The following is an 18,999-nucleotide window of genomic DNA, read 5'->3' as shown; positions in this document are numbered from 1 at the left end:
GACATAGAAGATGCAGAGAAAGCACACAAACCCAGCCAGCATGTGAACATAAAAGCCAGTTGTGATAAATATCAGGAAAAAAAATAATGGAAAGAATATTTATCTGTGACTTCAGAGTGGAAAGATAAGAAACCAGAGCAACTAATTTTGAGTAAAAGTAAAGATTTATCACTGTCAAAATGTGTTAGGATGCGTTGACTTTTCTAGGGAGGTTTTTCATGCTACCTTTAAAGCTGAAATTACTGAAGCTTCAGATTACATCCCTGTACGCATCCACTTTAACGCCATCTCTCTCTTCAAGTTTAAAAGGAAAACTTTAAATTCACCACCATCTCATTTCGGGGCCAAAGAGTCAACTGGAAATGAGTGTTCATCATCACATCCACGTACTGAAGAACAAACACTGCAATTTACCTTGGAAGATGCAAACAGGAGAAAACTCTTTAGGAAGTGAAATCAGAGAAATATAACCATGCAAAGTATCTACAGGAAAGTAAAGAATCCTAAGAATGGATGGTTCTTAAAAATCAGAGCAGGGAGCAAAAAAAAAAAATGGGGAAGAGGCCATCCACTTTAGAATCCTGCTCAGATTTCCAGGGCAGCCTTTCCTCATCCAAATCCTGGAGCATCAACCAAGTGCCAGGTTCTAACCAGGTGCTGGGACAGAGTGCAGGTGAGGGAGACCCAGGCTCTGCCCTGAGGGGTGGTCCTTAAGGAAGGGACATTTATAGGGTGCAGTCAGCTCACCAGAGAGGACTGCTCCAGCCTGAAGGAAAAAGAGGAGGAGTCAGGAAGGGGATCCTGCTGGAAATGACACCTGGGCTCAGCCTTAGCAGGTGAGCAGGATGCAACAGGCAGAGGGAACCACATGCAGGCAAGAAATTGCGCAAAGAGGAGAGAGTTCTATGAATGCCTAATGGGGGGCTGGGAACTAGGCTCCAAGGACAAGGAAGTAAGTTACCTCGGGCTTGACTGCGCACTTCAAGTGTAGAATTTAATATCCTTCAAAGTGTCCTTTTCTCTACTTACCGAAGAAGCTTATTGTCAAGAGCCATGCCCTTAGCCTACATACTCATCTTTCAGAGACCTTTTAAAGTCCTCAAACAGTGGATAGCGTAACCCTGTAATTTCTCCGTCTCCCAGAGAGAAACCTTAGAAATCACGTGGCAAGTCTGATGCTACAAACCCACCTCAAAAAAAAAGGGTGAGGGACAGAATTAACACATATGTACTCTGATAAAAAAAATATATATATATATCTGGCTTACTGTAAATGTCTTCCTAACTATTCTCCTAAAATGAAGGTTGGTTAGCTAATACTTTAAAAAGCAGCACATATACTACATACAAAATGAAGTATATAAAATATTTTCCTGCAGACACAATGTCAGAAGTGAGTATATAAAAAAATGAAAATAACATTAGCATCAGGGATGGTTCTTCTTCCTTCTTCTGAAATTTTCATCAATATTCTTTCTGTATCATCTTTTTAGCATACAGCTTTTTAAATTAACTTCATATTACCTGAATATACATGGTCTGCCTTGAAAAAAAATGCTATTTACACATTTATCAGTGGGAGAAAGCTAAATGATTAGTATGAATGATTAGTACTAACCTCTAAAAGTTACAAAATCTATGACACACAAACCGGTTTAACCCTAGGAGAAATTGGAGCGAAATAATCACAAAAGCAAAAGTGAAGAGTACGTGACTTCTGGTAACTAACATGGTGAGTATTCAAGTGGATTAAAAAAAAACCAATTAGATCGGAGATGATTCATTTCATCTGAGAGTGAAGGGCCATGGGGAGCCCTTCCCCTGAGAGAATGCAGCTCTATTGTCTGAGTTGGAGCTGAATGGAGGCCACAGGAAAAGTGGGGACAGGCATCCTCTGACCCTTTCCTGAAGGACAGGAACATAAAGGGATGTGTCAGAGGCCACGCCGGGAGCAGGAGGCAGGGCCAACTCCGGGCTATCGCCTGCACTGCCTGCACCAGTACATTCCCCCCCACCCCCAACCCGGCCCTCCTAATCTTATTATCACAGCTTCAGAATCTAGTGCCCAACATTAAGAGTTCCACCCTTCTGATCCCTATCCAAAGGTATTACTGGGAATGATATTTATGTCATACATTTTAATGCACAGGTTTGAAGAAGTCCAATAGGCAGAGGCTTTAGAATCTGAGACCTGGATTCAAATTCCTGAGCTTCCACATCCTTTAGGAACTGTGCAGGCTCACAGGTATCCCTCAGTCCCCAGGCATCGTCACATCCCCATCTCTCCAATGGCAGTGACATCACCTCCTCTGAGGCCTAGGGAAACTGAGCGCCCGGCAGGTGACGGGGTGCTGGAGCCCTTGTGCAGGCCTCTCACAGCACACAAGGGAACCAGAGATCTTTTTCTTTTTAATGTTCATTTTATTTTTTATTTTTTTATTAGAGTTGATTTACAATGTTCTGTCAATTTCTGCTGTACGGCAAAGTGACCCAGTCATATGTATTACATACACTCTTTTTCTCATACTATCTTCTATCAGGGACCCAGAGTTCTTGCTGCCTCCTGCAGTGCAAGTGCAGCAGCGGGACAAGGCAGGACAGGGCAAGCCAGTCTGAGACCTCTGCTACAGGAGAAGGAATTCCCCTCAGCTGCCTGGAGAACGGGTTAAGGGGAGAATTTCTTGGGAGTTCCCTGGTGGCCTAGTAGGTTAAGGATCTGGCACTGTTCCTGCTGTGGCACAGGTTCGATCCCTGGCCCAGGAACTTCTGCATGTCACAGGCGCAGCCAAAAAATAAAATCAAATAAAGGGAGAACTTCTTTTTCAGGGGGTCCCCTCGGAGCCAGAGAAGCCTTCAGGCTCACCACCATGGCTAACAGGTACCCAGCATAAGCAAGGAGCTGGGGCATTTCTTGCACATTATGGAGTCTGTGTGCTCAATCATCAGGACAGGATTTCCAACGAATAAACCCCAAACAGGAGCTTTTGCACAGTCATGGGAGGTGGGGGTGAGGGTGGCAGGAGGGCACACAAATTATTCAGGTGACGATGACAGGTGTCCTTTTTCTCCTATCCGGGGGAAAAAATGAGTTGTGCTATTTTTTAATATTTAAAACAGTCGTCCATGGGCAGACAACCATTATAAGACAATAATTCAATTGAAGGGCATTCTAGTGTGTCAACCACTCAAGTTTCACCCTGTGAGTTTATTACATTATCAGAACCCCCTGATTGAATTACTCCCCTGCAGAGCTTCCATGTCTCTGCCTTTCCCCCATGTAACACTGAATACTGCTTATCAGGAGGCTACATTTGTCCTTTGGTATTTTACCATCTGATATCTTAGGACGCCTGTTTACCAAGGACATTTTTTTTAGAACCCCTAGGTCGTGCACAGCTCACCACATCTGCAGTCAAAAAGGCTTAACCGCCCTCACACGAAGGTCAAAACAGTCCAGAATCAAACTACATCAGCTATCAGAGGGGTCTAAGTCAACTGTTTCATCAAAGCCTTCAAGTTGGCATCTGAACGAAGATGACACTCAGAATAAACAAATAAAAGGCACTTTTCCTGCCCTGCTGTTGGCCTCTGCTTTTCGGATTAGCTAAACTAGGGCCACTGCTGGAACAGGTTGTATTCAGGGCTGTGAGGGAGGAGATGGAGGGAGTGGGAAGGTACTAACAGGAAAATCATGAGACAGCAAAGGAAAAATCAACACGCAAGAACACGAAGGCAGACCTTCACGCAACAGGAGGGCTTAAAACCCCTTTTTCAAGCTGTAAACAACATGCAAATACAAGCCTAAGTCATCATAAACAATGGCAAGGGGAAAAAGAAAGATTTCAGGGGTTCAAGCCACAACTAATAAGATGAGAGATCAGAAGAATAACTCAATGAACCAGTTTCAAAACTAGAGAAATGAGCTTTGAATTATTATAGATTATAAAACCCAAGTATTAACTGAACTGTAATATAGTCAGGTAAATAAGAAGACAGATATGAGGATTCATGTTTTTATTCCCTGGTGACCATACATTTGATTTTTTTAAAAAAACACGTAAGTGGACAAAGCACAGATGTATGCAACCCCCCCCTCAAAAAAAGTTCACACAAGTTGTAAATATATTAAAAATTCAACCTTACTGGTAACTACATAAAAGAGGAAACTTTTGTGTTATGGTGTTTAATGAGAATACCTAATATAGAAAGGGTTTGGTTAAAAATTAAAAAGGAGAGTTCTCACTGTGGCACAGTGGAAACGAATCCGACTAGGAACCATGAGGTTTCAGGTTCGATCCCTGGCCTTGCTCAGTGGTTTAAGGATCCGGTGTTGCTGTGAGCTGTAGTGTAGGTCACAGATGTGGCTCGGATCTGGCATGGCTGTGGCTGTGGATGGCAGCTATAGCTCTGATTAGACCCCTAACCTGGGACCCTCCATATGCCATGGGTATACCTAAAAAAATAAAAAATAAAAAAAATAAATAAATAAAAGGTACAAAACTGTACCACACAGTAGAGGCAGGAGCTAAGAACAGGGTGTTGGAGTCAGAAAGGCCTGAGTTTGAATCAAAGCTCTGCCACATAACAGTCCAGCGATCCTGGATGAGTTTCTCAACCTCATGCATGGCTCACGTTACACATCTATAAAATGATGAGTGATGGTACCCACCTCCCTTGGTCAGAACTTAAACAGGCCATGCATGATTACCTGCACAGGAACTGGCTAAGAGCCAGCACTCGGTGCAGGACGCTGAGACACCACCATCACCACCCTGGCAATGGCCCTCTGAGTACCTCCCCCAAAGAAGGCAGGAACCCAGTCACTAAGTAGAAGAGCCTAGCTAGAATTTCCTCATCTTTGCAGGGGAAAAAAAGATTAAAAAGCTCAGATCCTGGAGTTCCCGCTATGGCGCAGTGGAAATGAATCCAACTAGGAACCACGAGGTTGAAGGTTCCATCCATGGCCTCACTCAGTGCGTTAAGGATCCAGTGTTGCTGTCAGCTGTGGTGTAGGTCGCAGATGCGGCTCGGATCTGGCAAGGCTATGGCTCTGGCATAGGCTGGCAGCTGTAGCTCCAATTAGACCCCTAGCCTGAGAACCTCCATATGCTGCAGGAACAGCCCTAAAAAAGAAAACAAACAAACAAACAAAAAAAAACCTCAGATCCTGATGCTCTCTCTTTAAGGATGATTTTAAACTGTGTAGGGGTCTGACCAGGGACCTCCAATTCAAAAGGAGGGAACACACTGAGGACAAGGTAGAAGTTGAGATGGGGGCGAGGGGCAAGCAGGCAGTGATCAGAGATTCATACCTATTGCAAACATCACAAGATTCTTAAGTCCAGGAGTTCCTGCTGTGGCACAGTGTCTAAGAATCCAATTACAGTGGCTTGGGTCTCCGCAGAAGTGAGGGTTCGATTGCCAGCCCCAGCACCATGGCTTAAAGGATCTGACATTGCTGTGGTTTCAGCATAGGTCGCAGCTGCAGCCAGGATTCAATTCCTGACCCAGGAATTTCCATAGACCACAAGTGTGGCCATTTAAAAAAAAAAAAAAAAAAAAAAAAGAATCTACCTCCGATCTGCTCTGCTTTCCAGCAACCAGAGCAACTGTTCTATGAACAATGCCAGTCAGTGCCCACACTTCCACTGCTGGCCCAACTCAGCCAGAGGCAACCAAGACCAGGCTCTTGGCCTCTTCACTAACAGCCAAGAGGAAGAACGCCCAGTATTCTTCCCTAAGATGAGTCATACACTCTGCTTCCTGGGAAGCAGGGCGGAGAGGGGCATGGGGCTGCAGGTCCCCTCCATCCAGGGCACAATGAGCGCAGGATGCCATTGCTTGGGTGTCTGGGGAAAGCAAGGCTCTAGAGGACAGATGGCTGAGTGTAAAGGTTCTATAATCTCTAACTGCTCTGTCAGGTGGGGTTTGACCCTATAATATTCATTGCTTCCAGCACAAGTTTCCAAAATACACTAGTGAACAAGTAATGGCTTTATTCCACCAGGGCCATCTCTTCAGAAAGGACCCGTGCCAGAACAAGCCACTGTCCTGGGCGGGAAAGTGAGACAAAGATAAGGGAAATGAACTACAAAAGAGAAAGTGCAGACCTAACTGCAAATTTCAAAGGAGATCCATCCTGCGGATTAGAATACTGAGTCCCTGCCTGCTACCTCCATGCAGAATAACTCCTGGAAATGTGGTCAAGCCTTCCAAGTCCCAGAGGCTTCAACCTTACAGGAAGGGCCCAGGCCAGCCTTCCTCCTAACTCTCCCTCATTACACTGGCCTCCAGCCCCACAATTTCCAAACTCACCAGATGTCTCAGCTCCTCAGCTTCCACACATAACGCTCTCACCCCATGACTGGAGCTAACTTTTCCTCACCCTTCCCATCTCAGCTTCAATGGGATCCTTCCCTCTGCAGAGAAACAAGTTCTGTGCACTGCAGGACACCCTCAGGAAACCCGGTGCCTCGCAGCAGCACCCTGCCAGTCTGCATCTGATTCAAGTTCCTCACTCCTGATAGGTGACAAGGTCCATGAAGGCAGGGACACCTCTTCTGTTACCCCCAACATCCCCAGCACAAATGGATGCTGAGCAGCTGATGATATTCCAAATGTATCTCTTTCCCCAAGAATTTCAGCCTCTAGCCAAACATCTCAAGTTTTCCAAAACCCCACTCTTTACTGCTGCTGCTCTACAAAGACTGAGGCCACTTTCAAAACTTCGTTTCAAGGCCACCTCTTCCAAGGTATTTTCCCAAACTCCCAGCAACATGCATGCCTTTGACCTTCACCTTGGTGGGAAGAATCAGGCATTGCAGCAAAAACAAACCCACCTTCTGATCTGGCCCTGCCACTGATAAGGAGAGTTACCTGAACCAAAGCCTGGCTTTCCAACTAATAAAATCGAATTCCTAGAACTGATTGAGAAAAACACAAAAGAAATAGGCACACGGCATGCCTGAAATAACAGCTGCCTCTACCCACTCCTGCTTGACACCGTGTACAGTTTGTTGCTTGGTTATTTGTCTTGCCTTGGATTGCAGGCCCCCGGAAGGCATTCCCTTATGTGGGTGCCTAAATGTGAGATCATCAGCATCGTCAAGACAACAACCATAACAGCATCACCCCACACATACTGAGTAGTTAATGTCTAGTGCATATGTTTAGATACTGCCTAATTTTCTAGTATGTACAGTGAATCCCACTTTTTTTTTTTTTTTTTTTTTGGTCTTTTTGCTATTTCTTTGGGCCGCTCTCGTGGCATATGGAGGTTCCCAGGCTAGGGGTCGAATCAGAGCTGTAGCCCCTGGCCTATGCCAGAGCCACAGCAACGCAGGATCCGAGCCGCACCTGCAACCTACATCACAGCTCACGGCAATGCTAGATCGTTAACCCACTGAGCAAGGGCAGGGACCGAACCCGCAACCTCATGGTTCCTAGTCGGATTTGTTAACCACTGCGCCAAGACGGGAACTCCCCCACTTTTAATTAAATATAGCCATACAGAATACATAGGTAATAAAACATGTATACCTATATCTACCTATACATTTGGTCTCCCAAAAATTTTAGTGTGGTTTTAAGCTTTAAAAACTACAAAATTATAAAAGCTACAACCTGAAAATAATATATATACACACGTATAACTGAATCACTCTGATGTACGAACATCAACTATACTTCAATAAAACAAAAATTCTTTAAAAGCTACATACTGGAGTTTCCATCATGACCCAGTGGAAACGAATCCAACTGGGAACCATGAGGTTTCAGGTTGGATCCCTGGCCTCCCTCAGTGGGTTAAGGATCCGGCGTTGCCATGAGTGGTGGTGCAGGTCACAGACGTGGCTCGGATCTGGCATTGCTGTGGCTGTGGTGTAGGCCAGCAGCTCCAGCTCCCATTGGACTCCTAGCCTGGGGACTTCCATATGCCATGGGTACAGCCCTAAAAAGACAAAAAATAAAAATAATAAAAAAATAAAGCTACACACAAAATACACCATCTGCGAGTTTATTTAAATTTCTTTTATGCTGAGTTTACAAATTCTGAATGCAGAAGTTTTCATTGTACATGTTTCAGTTCTTCTAAAAACGGCAAATGTTAAAATTTCCCAAACAGAATTTGAGGACATTTTAAGACATGACATTCACTGCAGAGACTGCAGGAGTCTTGTTCTCTTTTGCAAGGTGCTCACTTTGAAGGCAGTGACTGGAAGTCGAGGCCTGTGGTTCTTTGTCTCCACCCTGAGGACGGGGCACGTGGCTGGCAACTCGGCCACTGTCACACTGTCTCCTGGAGGGAGCACCCTGGCCCAGCCCTGACAGCACCACACTGGAGCCATCTTCCACCTGTGCCTGCTTCCTACCTGGTGTGGACCTGGCTCCGTGAGGTAAATGTGACCCAGGAATTATTTCGGAAACCAGACTTCCTTCCTACAGACAGCAGTCACACAGACAGCAGTCACAGACAAGCACAACCCATACAAAAGAGCTTTTCGTCACCCAGGACTTGCCCGATGCTAGGACAGATGACCTCCCCGCCTCAAATCTCTCTTCGTTCTATTGTTTCATGTCAGGTGGCCCTTTAAAAGCCCGAAAATCTGTGTCACGCATTAGTGGCCTTGGGTTAAAGCTGCTTATGCTCAGGTCTACCAGAAGCATGGTTCTCAGCTCAGTGGGGCCGTTCCTCAACTGCCTGCACTCTGTGAATTTCAGGAGACGATATTGATTATGAAGAGTAGTGAACACAAAGAGACTCAGAGATGACTTAGGCATGATAAAGTTATTTAACAAATGCTTTTGTTAGCTAAGATATTCAGGCCAGACAGTACTTAATGGTTGGAATAACTCATCTGAAAGGCTGAAATTGTGCTTATTAAAATAATCAATAACCTGAAGGAAACAAACACAACAAAAACCCGTGGTGAATTATTTCCTATTAGTCTGTCAGATCTGACAAGTGAGCCACATGCAATGTACCACTGTGGTGTCTGCGTGTCCACTGCTGGGTAACAAACCACCCCCAAACATATGGCTTCAAAGGACAACTGGCACTCATAATTCTTGAATTCAGGCAGAGCTTGGAGGAAACGGCTCAGGTCTGCTCCATGCCATGTGGCTGGAGGCAGCTTGGTGGGCTGGAATCCGGGATGGTTTCAGTCAGTCAGCTGCCTCAGCTGGGTGGCTGGAATGACTGGGGACTGGCCGGGCCTCTTCTCCTTTCACCCACCAGGGCCACCGTCTCCATCAAGGGAGTCAGACTTCTTCATATGGAGGCTGCCTTCTAAAGAAGATGCTGAAGAATGAATTCCTGTGCTCAAGTCCTACCCCTCAGTACACTTGAGAGTATGAATGGACTTGGAGACAGGGTCTTGAAAGAGGTAATGAAGGTTAAATTAGGTCATATGGGTGGGCCCTAATTCAGGTGACTAGTTTGCTTACAAGAAAAGCAAAGGCCACCAGGGATGGGCAACCCACCCAAAAAAAAGCCACTTGAGGACACAGCAAGATGGCCGTCTGCAAACCAAGGAGAGAGACCTCAGGTGAAACCCATCCTGCAGACACCTTGATCTTGAACTTCCAGCCTCCAGAACAGAGAAAGTCATTTTCTGCTGTTCAACCCACCCAGCCTATGGTACTTTGTCATGGCAGCCCCGGCAGATTAATAAAGAGAACAAAAAAGGAAGCTACAACCACAGGCCTCTGTCACAGACACTGGTCAAAGTAAATCCAAAATATCCCAGATTCAAGGGGAAGGGATTCACCTCCTAGGGAGGTCCAGCACACTGGCTGTATTTGAAGATGACAAGGGAAGGACATGAGACAAAGTTAAAACCCTGAGCTCTCTGATCTCCAACTGGTCCTAAGTCTGAGTGGGACAGTTGAGTCCTGTCTACCTCAACATCATGGCCTTTAGATATAACTCTTTCACTGAACGGTTTAAGGAATCAAACAACTGAATGCTTATTATACGAACAAAGTTTAAGAATATGAAAACAATGTTGAGAAGCATAAACTCCTGACAAACAGTTATCTGTTCTCTATCTCTTCCACGTAACTTCCACGTATAGCTCTAGAGCAAAACTACAGATTCCATTCTGAATTCTATCCAAGAGCGTGTAATAACAAGAGCATCCAAACTCTAATGTAGTCTCATGCCCAAGAGCAAAGATCTGATTTTCTGGGATCTGGCAAGAAGCATTCTTCTTTGTGTTTATGGTCCTTGTGCAGAAAGGGCCTTTCCTCAAGGTCATCACCAATCCATCAGTCACGTGCTCCAGAAAACCCTCACTGCTCACCCATCACAACTTCTGATTATATCAGAGCGCACTATAGCCATGCAGCAGGTAGCAGGGGAAGGCCATAGACTGGAGAGTGGGAGGGGCCTGGGAGGCTCCTCAAAGGCACCTGATAACAGAAAACAGGCCTTTCACACCCTCAGCCTGGAAGCCAAACACACAACTGCCTGCTTTGCTTGGATTCTGTTACACCAGTACTAATGAGAACCGCGGCACAAAGCTTGAAATAACGATTCTTATCCTAAGCACAGATTCTGCTTGAGCAAAAAGGCAGGGTATGAACAGAGTTAAGTGTTTGCAAAGGAGAGGCATTATGTGGATGGCTGGAAATAAAACCTTGATGGAGAATGACTTGCAGTCGTCTTAAACCTGCTGCTGAACGTGCCCCTGATGCATATTTATTAGGTCTGTCATCCAAGAGGCCTGACCGCCACTGCCTCTCCAGCCATCGTTAGCAGCCCCTAATGACCATGGCCTTTCGGCACCACCCTGGCGCACTGCGGTGTGGCTCGGAGCAGCTGGTGGGATGGGAACAGATGGCCTGATTCCCTGCAAGGCAGAACTTTCTGCAGGTGACAAAACGACTGCTAGGTGACTGACAAAAAGAAAAACAAACAGACGTTGAACCTGGAATATCTGGTGTCAGTAAAGTACATGTTGAGTATTGCAGGGAGCCTTTCACTTGAGCCCTTAAGGTTGGGAGGACTGTTTACAAACCTGCAGCTGTGCTACAGCATTTAGTGACTTTAGTCACTGAGCCCTGGGGACACCTCTGAGCTGAGCAGGGCACTGCAGTGTGCCAGAGAAGTCCCTTCCTTCATGACACCTCCTGTGCACCTGAAGAGGTACACCTCGCACATCAAAAGCAGGGGGAGGTCAGCGTCCTCAAGGGCTGAACGTCTCCTTGGAGGGAAGAGCAGATCTTTTCAAAATGCTCTAGTGTGATGCAATTACCACTCTGGGCACGCAGCAAGCAGCACAGCAGACTGAACCCTGTTTGTGTCTAAGGATGTTAAATATACGTCCTTCTATTTGTTTACACTTCTATTTTTCCTCTGGTAACTGTTTATACAGTTTGCCTCCTTAACTAAGAGAATACTCGGAATCCTTTGGCTGTTAAGAGTAGAACCCACTCTGTGCAACTTAAACAGGAAAAAAAAAAAAAAACTGAAAAAAGGTGGGGGCTCTCAGAGGATACAGGACTACATTCACAGAAAAGTTTGCCCTGATTTTTCTGTCCACAAGGGCCCCCACTACCTTATCCCCAGTACCTGACCTGAGTAGCCCGCCACCCCTGCCATCCAGATCCTATTATCATCCTCCTGGCACTTACTGGAATTAAGTGCTCTATCTACCTGCAGCACTGGCTCAATTGCACCACCCATGTCTCCCAACGAAAGGTAAGCTCCATGCAGGCAGCCGTGTCTCTCTCCCCGCTTCTGTATGCAGAGCAGCTCCTGGGGCAGTGCTGGTCCTCAGCCAATATTTCTGAGTCACTGAATGAACAGCCAGTCTCTCGCAACCCTGGGCAGTGGGTATGACAAGATCTCATGAGGGACAGGAACCAGCAACTGGATCTGCACAGCAGCTGGCTGCCTCCCCACACACCCCACCCATCCCCCGTCTGTCTGAGCTTCTCCCCCCACCCCTGCTACTGCAGCCCTCTCTTCAGAAGTGCTCCCTCCACTTCATCTCGGAACTGAAAACCCTGCTAGAGTCTCCCAGGCCCTTAGGATCAAGTCCCAAATCCTGCCGGACCTGCCACCCATCCTCATCTCTCGCATTATTTCACCCAACCACTCTCTTCCAGCCATTCGGAGCTTTTCTCCAGTCCTCAAGGGAGCATGGATGCTCACCTCTGGGTCTAAGAAGATTGTATATCCTCTTCCGAGCGCATGCTTTCCCTCTATCCCCAGCAGGCTATCCCCTTCCCATCCTGGCATGGGGTTAGGTGACCTGGCCAATGTGTCCCCCATCATAGTTGAAGCTCTAAACTGCACTCTACATAGGCTCCATGGCAGCAGAGGATACGTGTCTTGTTCACCACTGCACCTCTTAGTGCCAAGGACAGCATCCGACAGGCAGCAGATGTTCAAATATTTGTGGAATAAATGAATGAATTGCATATTTGTAATAACTGTTTCCTAAAGGGCTGTGACGAGAATAAGAGAGCAATTCGCGTGTCTGTCTCATCGAGCTGTATCCCCCGCACCAGGAAGAGTACCGCCCCAATAAATATTTGTCCAATGAATAAATTCCTGGCCTGCTTGATGTAACTGCACCCCTTTCTTTCCCACTTGGGGAAACACAGCAGAATGCAAGTGGGTAAAACGACATTATTAACGGGACATCTTGGAATCACTTGAAAGAGCCACACTTTATTACATGTCATAAATTACTGTCCACAAAACTGATCATCACATACGAGGTGGCTGAGACAGTGGTTGAGAAGAGCTGATTTAGATAAATCTAAGAAATTGGAAGCACTTTCTGCTCTCATTTTATTTTCCAGAAGATGAAGGTGGCAATAAGCACAGTATGAATAACGGAATCATTGCTACCTCGATTTTCTTCTTACACAAGAAATTCTACCCACCCCAGGAGAAACCTTTAATTACATCAAATGATCTTAGAAATTCCTTTTCAGTTATTTTTTTCCCACACCAACAAGGTCCATCAAAGGCTGCTGTCTCCACTTAAGGGCCAATCTATGGCCTGCATGCTAACTTCGGGGAGGCCACGTCATTAACCCCTGCACAGCAGACACAAAACCACTGCCTCAACATGACGACACTGGTCTCTCTCAAAGATACCAAGTGGCATGCTTTCCGTTTTAGCCTTTTGATAAAAGATGTTTGGGTAATACGTTGCTGGAACCTGAATCAATCTGATTTTATTTTTGTTTACCTAAAGCATCCCTAAATATTGATCACAAGGTGAAATCCAACCAAAAATGAAAAGTCCTAATGGAGGTTTCAGGCTTGGTGTGTTAAAGAGAGAAACAAATCTGAGAGAGTCAGACAAGAAACCACACAGACAGCCGCATACTCCACACAAGGCTAAAGTTAGTAAAGGAAAATATAGCAACCCAAAGCCAGTCACATCATGACCCTTAATAGCCCACAAAATTAGGCACTCCATCCATACACACAGATCTGAGCTCTTAGGATCACCCCGCATGCTGAGTGGCAATAAGGACTTGGTTTTATTGAATAAAAAAAAAAGTTCAAAGACCTATAAAGTCTATAAAAGATACTAATTGGTCTTCAGACCCAAATTAGAGAGGAGGATGAGAAAAGAAAAGGCGTTAGGGTATATTTTTAAGGTTTCTTACTACCAAGGGGACAGGGTCAAGGCAAAGTGCCATCGTTAAGACAAAAATTGGCATCTAGAAACTGGAACCTGCTTGTTTAGAAAATAAAGACCATAAACTCTTCCAGCAACAATCCTCTCTGTCTAATCTATAACATGCTATACAATCCAAATGGGAAAAGGGAGATGGTCCCCTGGACCTCCAGCCTTTCGTAGACCTTGATCTGTTTTTACTACAATATTTCATTTTTGAGCCACAGCTCGAGAAATTCTTAACCTTTTTTTTCTTCCAAGGATCCCTTTGGCAGTCTGAGCCCTTTTCAGAAAAAATATATATATATATATATATTTTTAAATGCATACAATACCATACAAACGATTAAAAATGAAATCAATTATACTTAGTTATCAAGATCGTTTTACGTTGTGATACAATAACATTATGTACTTCTGAACAAGTCTAGCAGCAGGTCTATTTGTTGCCTAGACACATAACAGAGTGAAATGCGAAGTCTCAGTCTGAGTACAATAGAGATAAAGATGTATTTCCTTCCCCATCCAAGTTCAAGGACTCCCTGGATTCCATCTGTGGACCCCAGGTTAAAAACCTCTGGTTGAGAGAGCCAATGAAAATACATTTGGTGAAGCATCAAGTGAAAAAGAAAGCCTTGCAAAATGCATTATCCATTCAACTGTGAGGTGAGGGAAACTAAAAGTAAGCAATATTTTTCCAAAAACCAAGATAGGATGTTAGTCAGCAAGAAAGCTGCATGCTTCAAATTGAATGCACAAGGAGATTCAGCTCCCTTCTTCCAAGTTACCAAAAAAACTGAAGCTATGAGGAACTGACAGCCCTGTGGAATCTGCCCTGAAGTGGGGAAACAGTGGCCAGCAGTACGGTGATCCTGCTCAGCTACGAACTTGAACAAATCTCCTTTCTCTGGGGAGCCTCAGTTTCACCATCAGTAATATTAAAGAGCTGAACATGTACCAAGACCTCTTTGGCCCTTTCAGTTCTAAAATTTCATCATCAGATTATCTCTTCCTTATGCTAGTTTTATTCACCTACTAAGCTTAATTTCAAAACATCACTGCCTCCTTCAACGTGGAACAGAAAGTTTTATGAAATTTTGAACACCCTCATGTACAATCTAACATTGATGTGCCAAATATATGTATACGGTTACAACTTTTAAAAATGCCTATTTCCCACAAGTCTACTTCCAAAAAAGTAATCACAGCATCAATCTTTTCTGCTATTAAAACACAGCTCTCAAAATCAACATATGCTGGGCTACCTAGACTGTGTTAACTATAAGTTTTCCACATTTGAGCCAATGAACAATATTACAGGATACAGACCAGAAAGGTCCTTGACAACTACCTAATCCAGTCATATTTCATTACAGCTAAAGAGGCAGAGACTGAGGGACTAAGCCACTATCACAAAGCCGGTGGGGCAACAAAGCAGGAATTCAATCCAGGTCTCCTGACTGGTGGTTCATCCTCTTCCTATGAACTAGACCAAACTGCCTCTCAAATCCTGAGGCACCTCAACTTTAACATTTTAGCCAGGTTTAAAATTAACAGCAAAAGAGAGCTAACAGGTAGACTAGCCATTTTCTCCACCTTCAATTACATAATAGGCATAAAGAGTTGTGGCTATGATGCATTCACTGGTTGGAATCATGAAATAATTAAATTCTACCAATGTGCTGAGAAATTGATGACCCTACTAAAATCCTAACTAGCTGGCAATTGCCTTAACACAGTGTAACACGTGAAAAGACACGGAAGTATTTGTATAGGGATATAGACATATACTTATATAGCTCCCCAGACTGCTCTTCAGGATTTATCAACATTTTACTATGAAATTCAGGAGAGAACAAAAAGAACAAGCACATAACAGTTAGTTGTTTATTGATTTATCCGCACCCATGGCATGAGGACATTCCCAGGGCCAGGGGTTGAACACATGCCATAGTAGTGACCAGAGCCACTGCAGTGACAACACCAGATCCTTAACCTGCTAGGCCACCAGGGAGCTCCAACATTTTTTTAGTGAGAAAATGCACTGTATTTTATAAAGAAAAACTCCTATCGGTATCAATACTGTGCATTTTTAGATCTCAAGATTAATTTTACCAAAATGAAAATTTACTAAAAATTCTCTGCCTTTATGTTCTGGATGATCAGACATACAAAGTTGGTAATAATTTTTTATTTGATTATTGTTGTTTTAAGAGGGAGGGCCTTGTCTCTAAAGGTGGGATAATGATTAATTAGACTCTTTTTAAAGTCTACCTACCTTCTCAGTATTTCCCCTGCATATTTCATTCAGTGAAGTCTACCTACCTTCCCACTATTTCCGCTGCATCCCTCATTCAATGTTCAGTATCGCTAGAGTCTGACACCTACTCTCAGAAACAGAAAAAGACCATAATTCTTGTCAAGTATTCAGAAGCCAGACTAGCATCTTCTCAAGAGCCTGGTCTCAGCTCACCTTTCACTTCCTCAGAGAGACCTTCCCTGACCTCCTAGCTAAAGAAAGCAAGGCCTGCCTACAGCAGACACTCCCTAAGCTAACTAATGCTGACAATTTGGTGGCACCTGAAATTGCCATTTATTATTCATTTGTTTACATGTTTTCTTCTGTTTATACCCACCACTCCAAAGTAAAATGAAAGCTCCTTGTTTACTGCTGGATCCTCCATGCCAAACAGTGCTAGCACATAGTAGGTGCACAAATAACCACTGAGTAGCCCAAAATATTAATGTAAGTGCCATACTATGTCATACTAAGTGTCTCCTGGAAAACCATTAGTAAAGGACAGAGCACCTGCAATTGGCAACACACTTACACAGCCTACTTCAGAGTAAGCCTGTGATATTAGGACAATCCAGGGTATAAATCCCTTTTGGGGCTTTGGAATGTCCTGCACTTCCAGCTATGAACACAGAAACCCTCTCCAGGCCCACTCACACACTGCTTTTATGAAACATCTCAGCCACGACTTCCTCAAAAGGAAATAATGAAATAAAGTTCTGGCCTAAGTTAATCTTTCATGTCAGGTTCACAATGTTAAACATACTCTGAAGCCAGCCACACCAACAAAACCAAACTGCACAAAATTAGGCTGGACTTAGGTTACATAAGACAAGCTAAACTCTGGCTTTTTTTCCTGCCATTCCTCTCTCCTCCCAGCGAACCCTGATAAGTGCAACTAGATGCAGGTGAGAAAAAAACGCTTAACTGCAAACAGCTTCAAAATAGATAAGGAGATTCCCAATGATACTCCACTTAATAGTGCAGCAAAAAAAGGAAAAAAAAAGAAAGAAAGAAAAAGGAAGACTAGGTAACTTTGAGCTGTACTGTGTCTGGAAGCTTCTATTAAAAATTCTTCTCTTTAAAATTATGTTTCAGTCGGCATTCACTTTAAGGTATTAGGTTTTCAAAACATTTTTCAGAGTGCCCAAGTTTTTCCATACCCATGACGCTTCAAATGTGTGCTAAGTCTACCTTTCAGCACTCATGATGTTAAGAAGACAGGTCTTTCAACAGAGAAGGACAAAAGCGCGGGTTCCCGGTTGCGGGCAGTGACAGATCCCAGAAGAAAAAAAATAATCCTTTCTCCTCCAACACTAAACCCAAGTTGCTCAGTTGCTGGTTCTCCCAAGTTTCCCGCACCTCCCCCTCCCCATTCTGCTCCCCTTTCACTGCCCACTTGATCCTGCTTTAATCCCAGCGAAGCCTTTCTCCTGGCTTATTAAGGGTAAACAATAGAAATGTCACAAGGAAACTCAGGAAGTAGATGAAGTCTCTAATTGCTGCTGTTTAACGATTGTAGATAATTACTATCTTCAAAATGTGGTTTTCACAAGCGGAGAGGGAGCCGGAGCCTGAGCCGAGGCGGGCGCGCTCCCCACCACTGGAAGGACGCCTGCGAGGCCGAATCCCGGGGCAGACGGACGGAGGGGATGCGGCCCCGCGCGCTGGAGCCCAGGCTGGCGCAGCAGCGTTCCTGAGCGCTTCAGGACACTCCCGGCAGGGAGAGCTGAGGGCCGGCCTGCACGCCCGGGTCACAGACAGTTCACTGCCCTCGAGCTGCGGCTGCCCACGGCGATCACCACAACAACATGCAAAGCGCTGCCCGCAGACGCCTCCCGCGCGGATCCCGCTGCCCCGGGCCGCAGAGCCAGCGGTGCCGCGCTCGGAGTTCTGGCGCCCGGGGCTCGCAGTAAGCCCCGGCAGAGGGTCCCGAGGAGCCGCGCAGCTTCGCCAAGTTTGGGGTGGGGGTGTCCTCCGACAGTGAAAGGAGCATGAGACGGTAGTGCTTCAGCATCGGCCCCTACCTCGACTTCCCTGCCAGGGCACGCGGGAAGGTAGAGCCCCTGTACCGCCGAGGACTTGATCCCCGAGCGCTGCGCCCCGCGGGGCGCGGGGTCGCCCCAGTCCCTGCCACAGCAGCCGCCACCGTCCTCCGCACGGATAGCGCATTCTGGTGCCCGCCGCAGCGCCCCGCGCGCCCTGATGGGGGCATCTTTCCCCTGAACCCGCAGTCCCGGCCCCCCAAGTCGCTCCCGCCGGCCCAAGCTCCCTGGCGATCCCCAGAGAGCTCCTCAGCCACCCCGCTGGCCCTACTCCGGGATGCGGGCGCGCGGCGGCCACTCAGCCCGAAGCGCTCGCCGTCCGCCCTCAAGCTCCCTGGGTCAGGGATTCCCAGACTCACCCAAGTACCACCAGCTCCCCGTATTTCACCGGCTCCTTATTGGGGGCGCAGTGTTCCTCCTGGCCGGGGGAAAACATGGAGCCCCGCTCGGCCGCCGCCGCCGCCTCCGCCGCGATCCCCGCCGAGTCCGCGCCGCCGCTACAATCCCATCCCGAGAAGGGGGTGAGCGCGCCGGGGAAGGGCACGGCGGCGAAGGGGGCGCGTGGCGGCCAGTCCCGCGGCTGCTCCGTCGTGGCTGCGAGGCTGCCCTGCCGGGCTCTCCGGAGCTCCGCACGCCGCGGCCGCCCCGCACTGGACTCGGCAACAAATGGGACCGGGCAGCAGAGGGACCTACCCGCGCCGAGAGCTGCAGCCGCGGAAGCCCCGAGGGAGGGAGGAAGGGAGGGAGCGAGCGTGCAAGGGAGGGGCGGGGGCAGCTGGAGGGGGAGGGGCGGGGGCCAGACCACGGAGCCGCCCCGCAGGCGCACGGGCAGGTGGGAGTTGCCCCTCCCTCCTAGAGACGCCCGCAGCCCCCGCCCACCCGGCTCCCCCTCCCCTGGCGCGTGGGGGCGGCCAGCATCCACTCCCCGCCCCCCTCGGGCCCCTTGGTGGATCGCCCCCGTGTTATGTAAACATAGAGTAAAAGGGAAAGGAAGTTCTTAAAGGAGCAG

General features: G+C 46.6%; 1 protein-coding gene across 3 annotated transcripts in view; it reads right to left on the bottom strand.

The window, feature by feature from the left end:
• Positions 1–18,712, bottom strand: part of PELI2 (pellino E3 ubiquitin protein ligase family member 2) — a 206,388-nt gene extending 187,676 nt beyond the window's left edge. For 2 of the 3 annotated variants that reach the window (XM_013993445.3, XM_084981928.1), the window contains exon 1: positions 18,350–18,712. In XM_013993445.3, the coding sequence (XP_013848899.3) occupies positions 18,350–18,426 (77 nt within the window). In that variant the 5' untranslated portion in view covers positions 18,427–18,712. The remainder of the gene's footprint in view (positions 1–18,349) is intronic. The other variant, XM_084981925.1, reaches the window with a different exon arrangement.
• Positions 18,713–18,999: the final 287 nt, after the last annotated feature.

Source organism: Sus scrofa, chromosome 1 (genome assembly GCF_054392235.1).
Source record: "Sus scrofa isolate SSC_HxYL_T2T_F1_AM1 chromosome 1, Sscrofa_HxYL_maternal_Yorkshire_Landrace_v2.0, whole genome shotgun sequence".
Lineage (NCBI taxonomy): Eukaryota > Metazoa > Chordata > Mammalia > Artiodactyla > Suidae > Sus > Sus scrofa.
The sequence above is the reverse complement of the archived record's forward strand: the minus strand, read 5'-3'. Positions and strand labels throughout refer to the sequence as shown.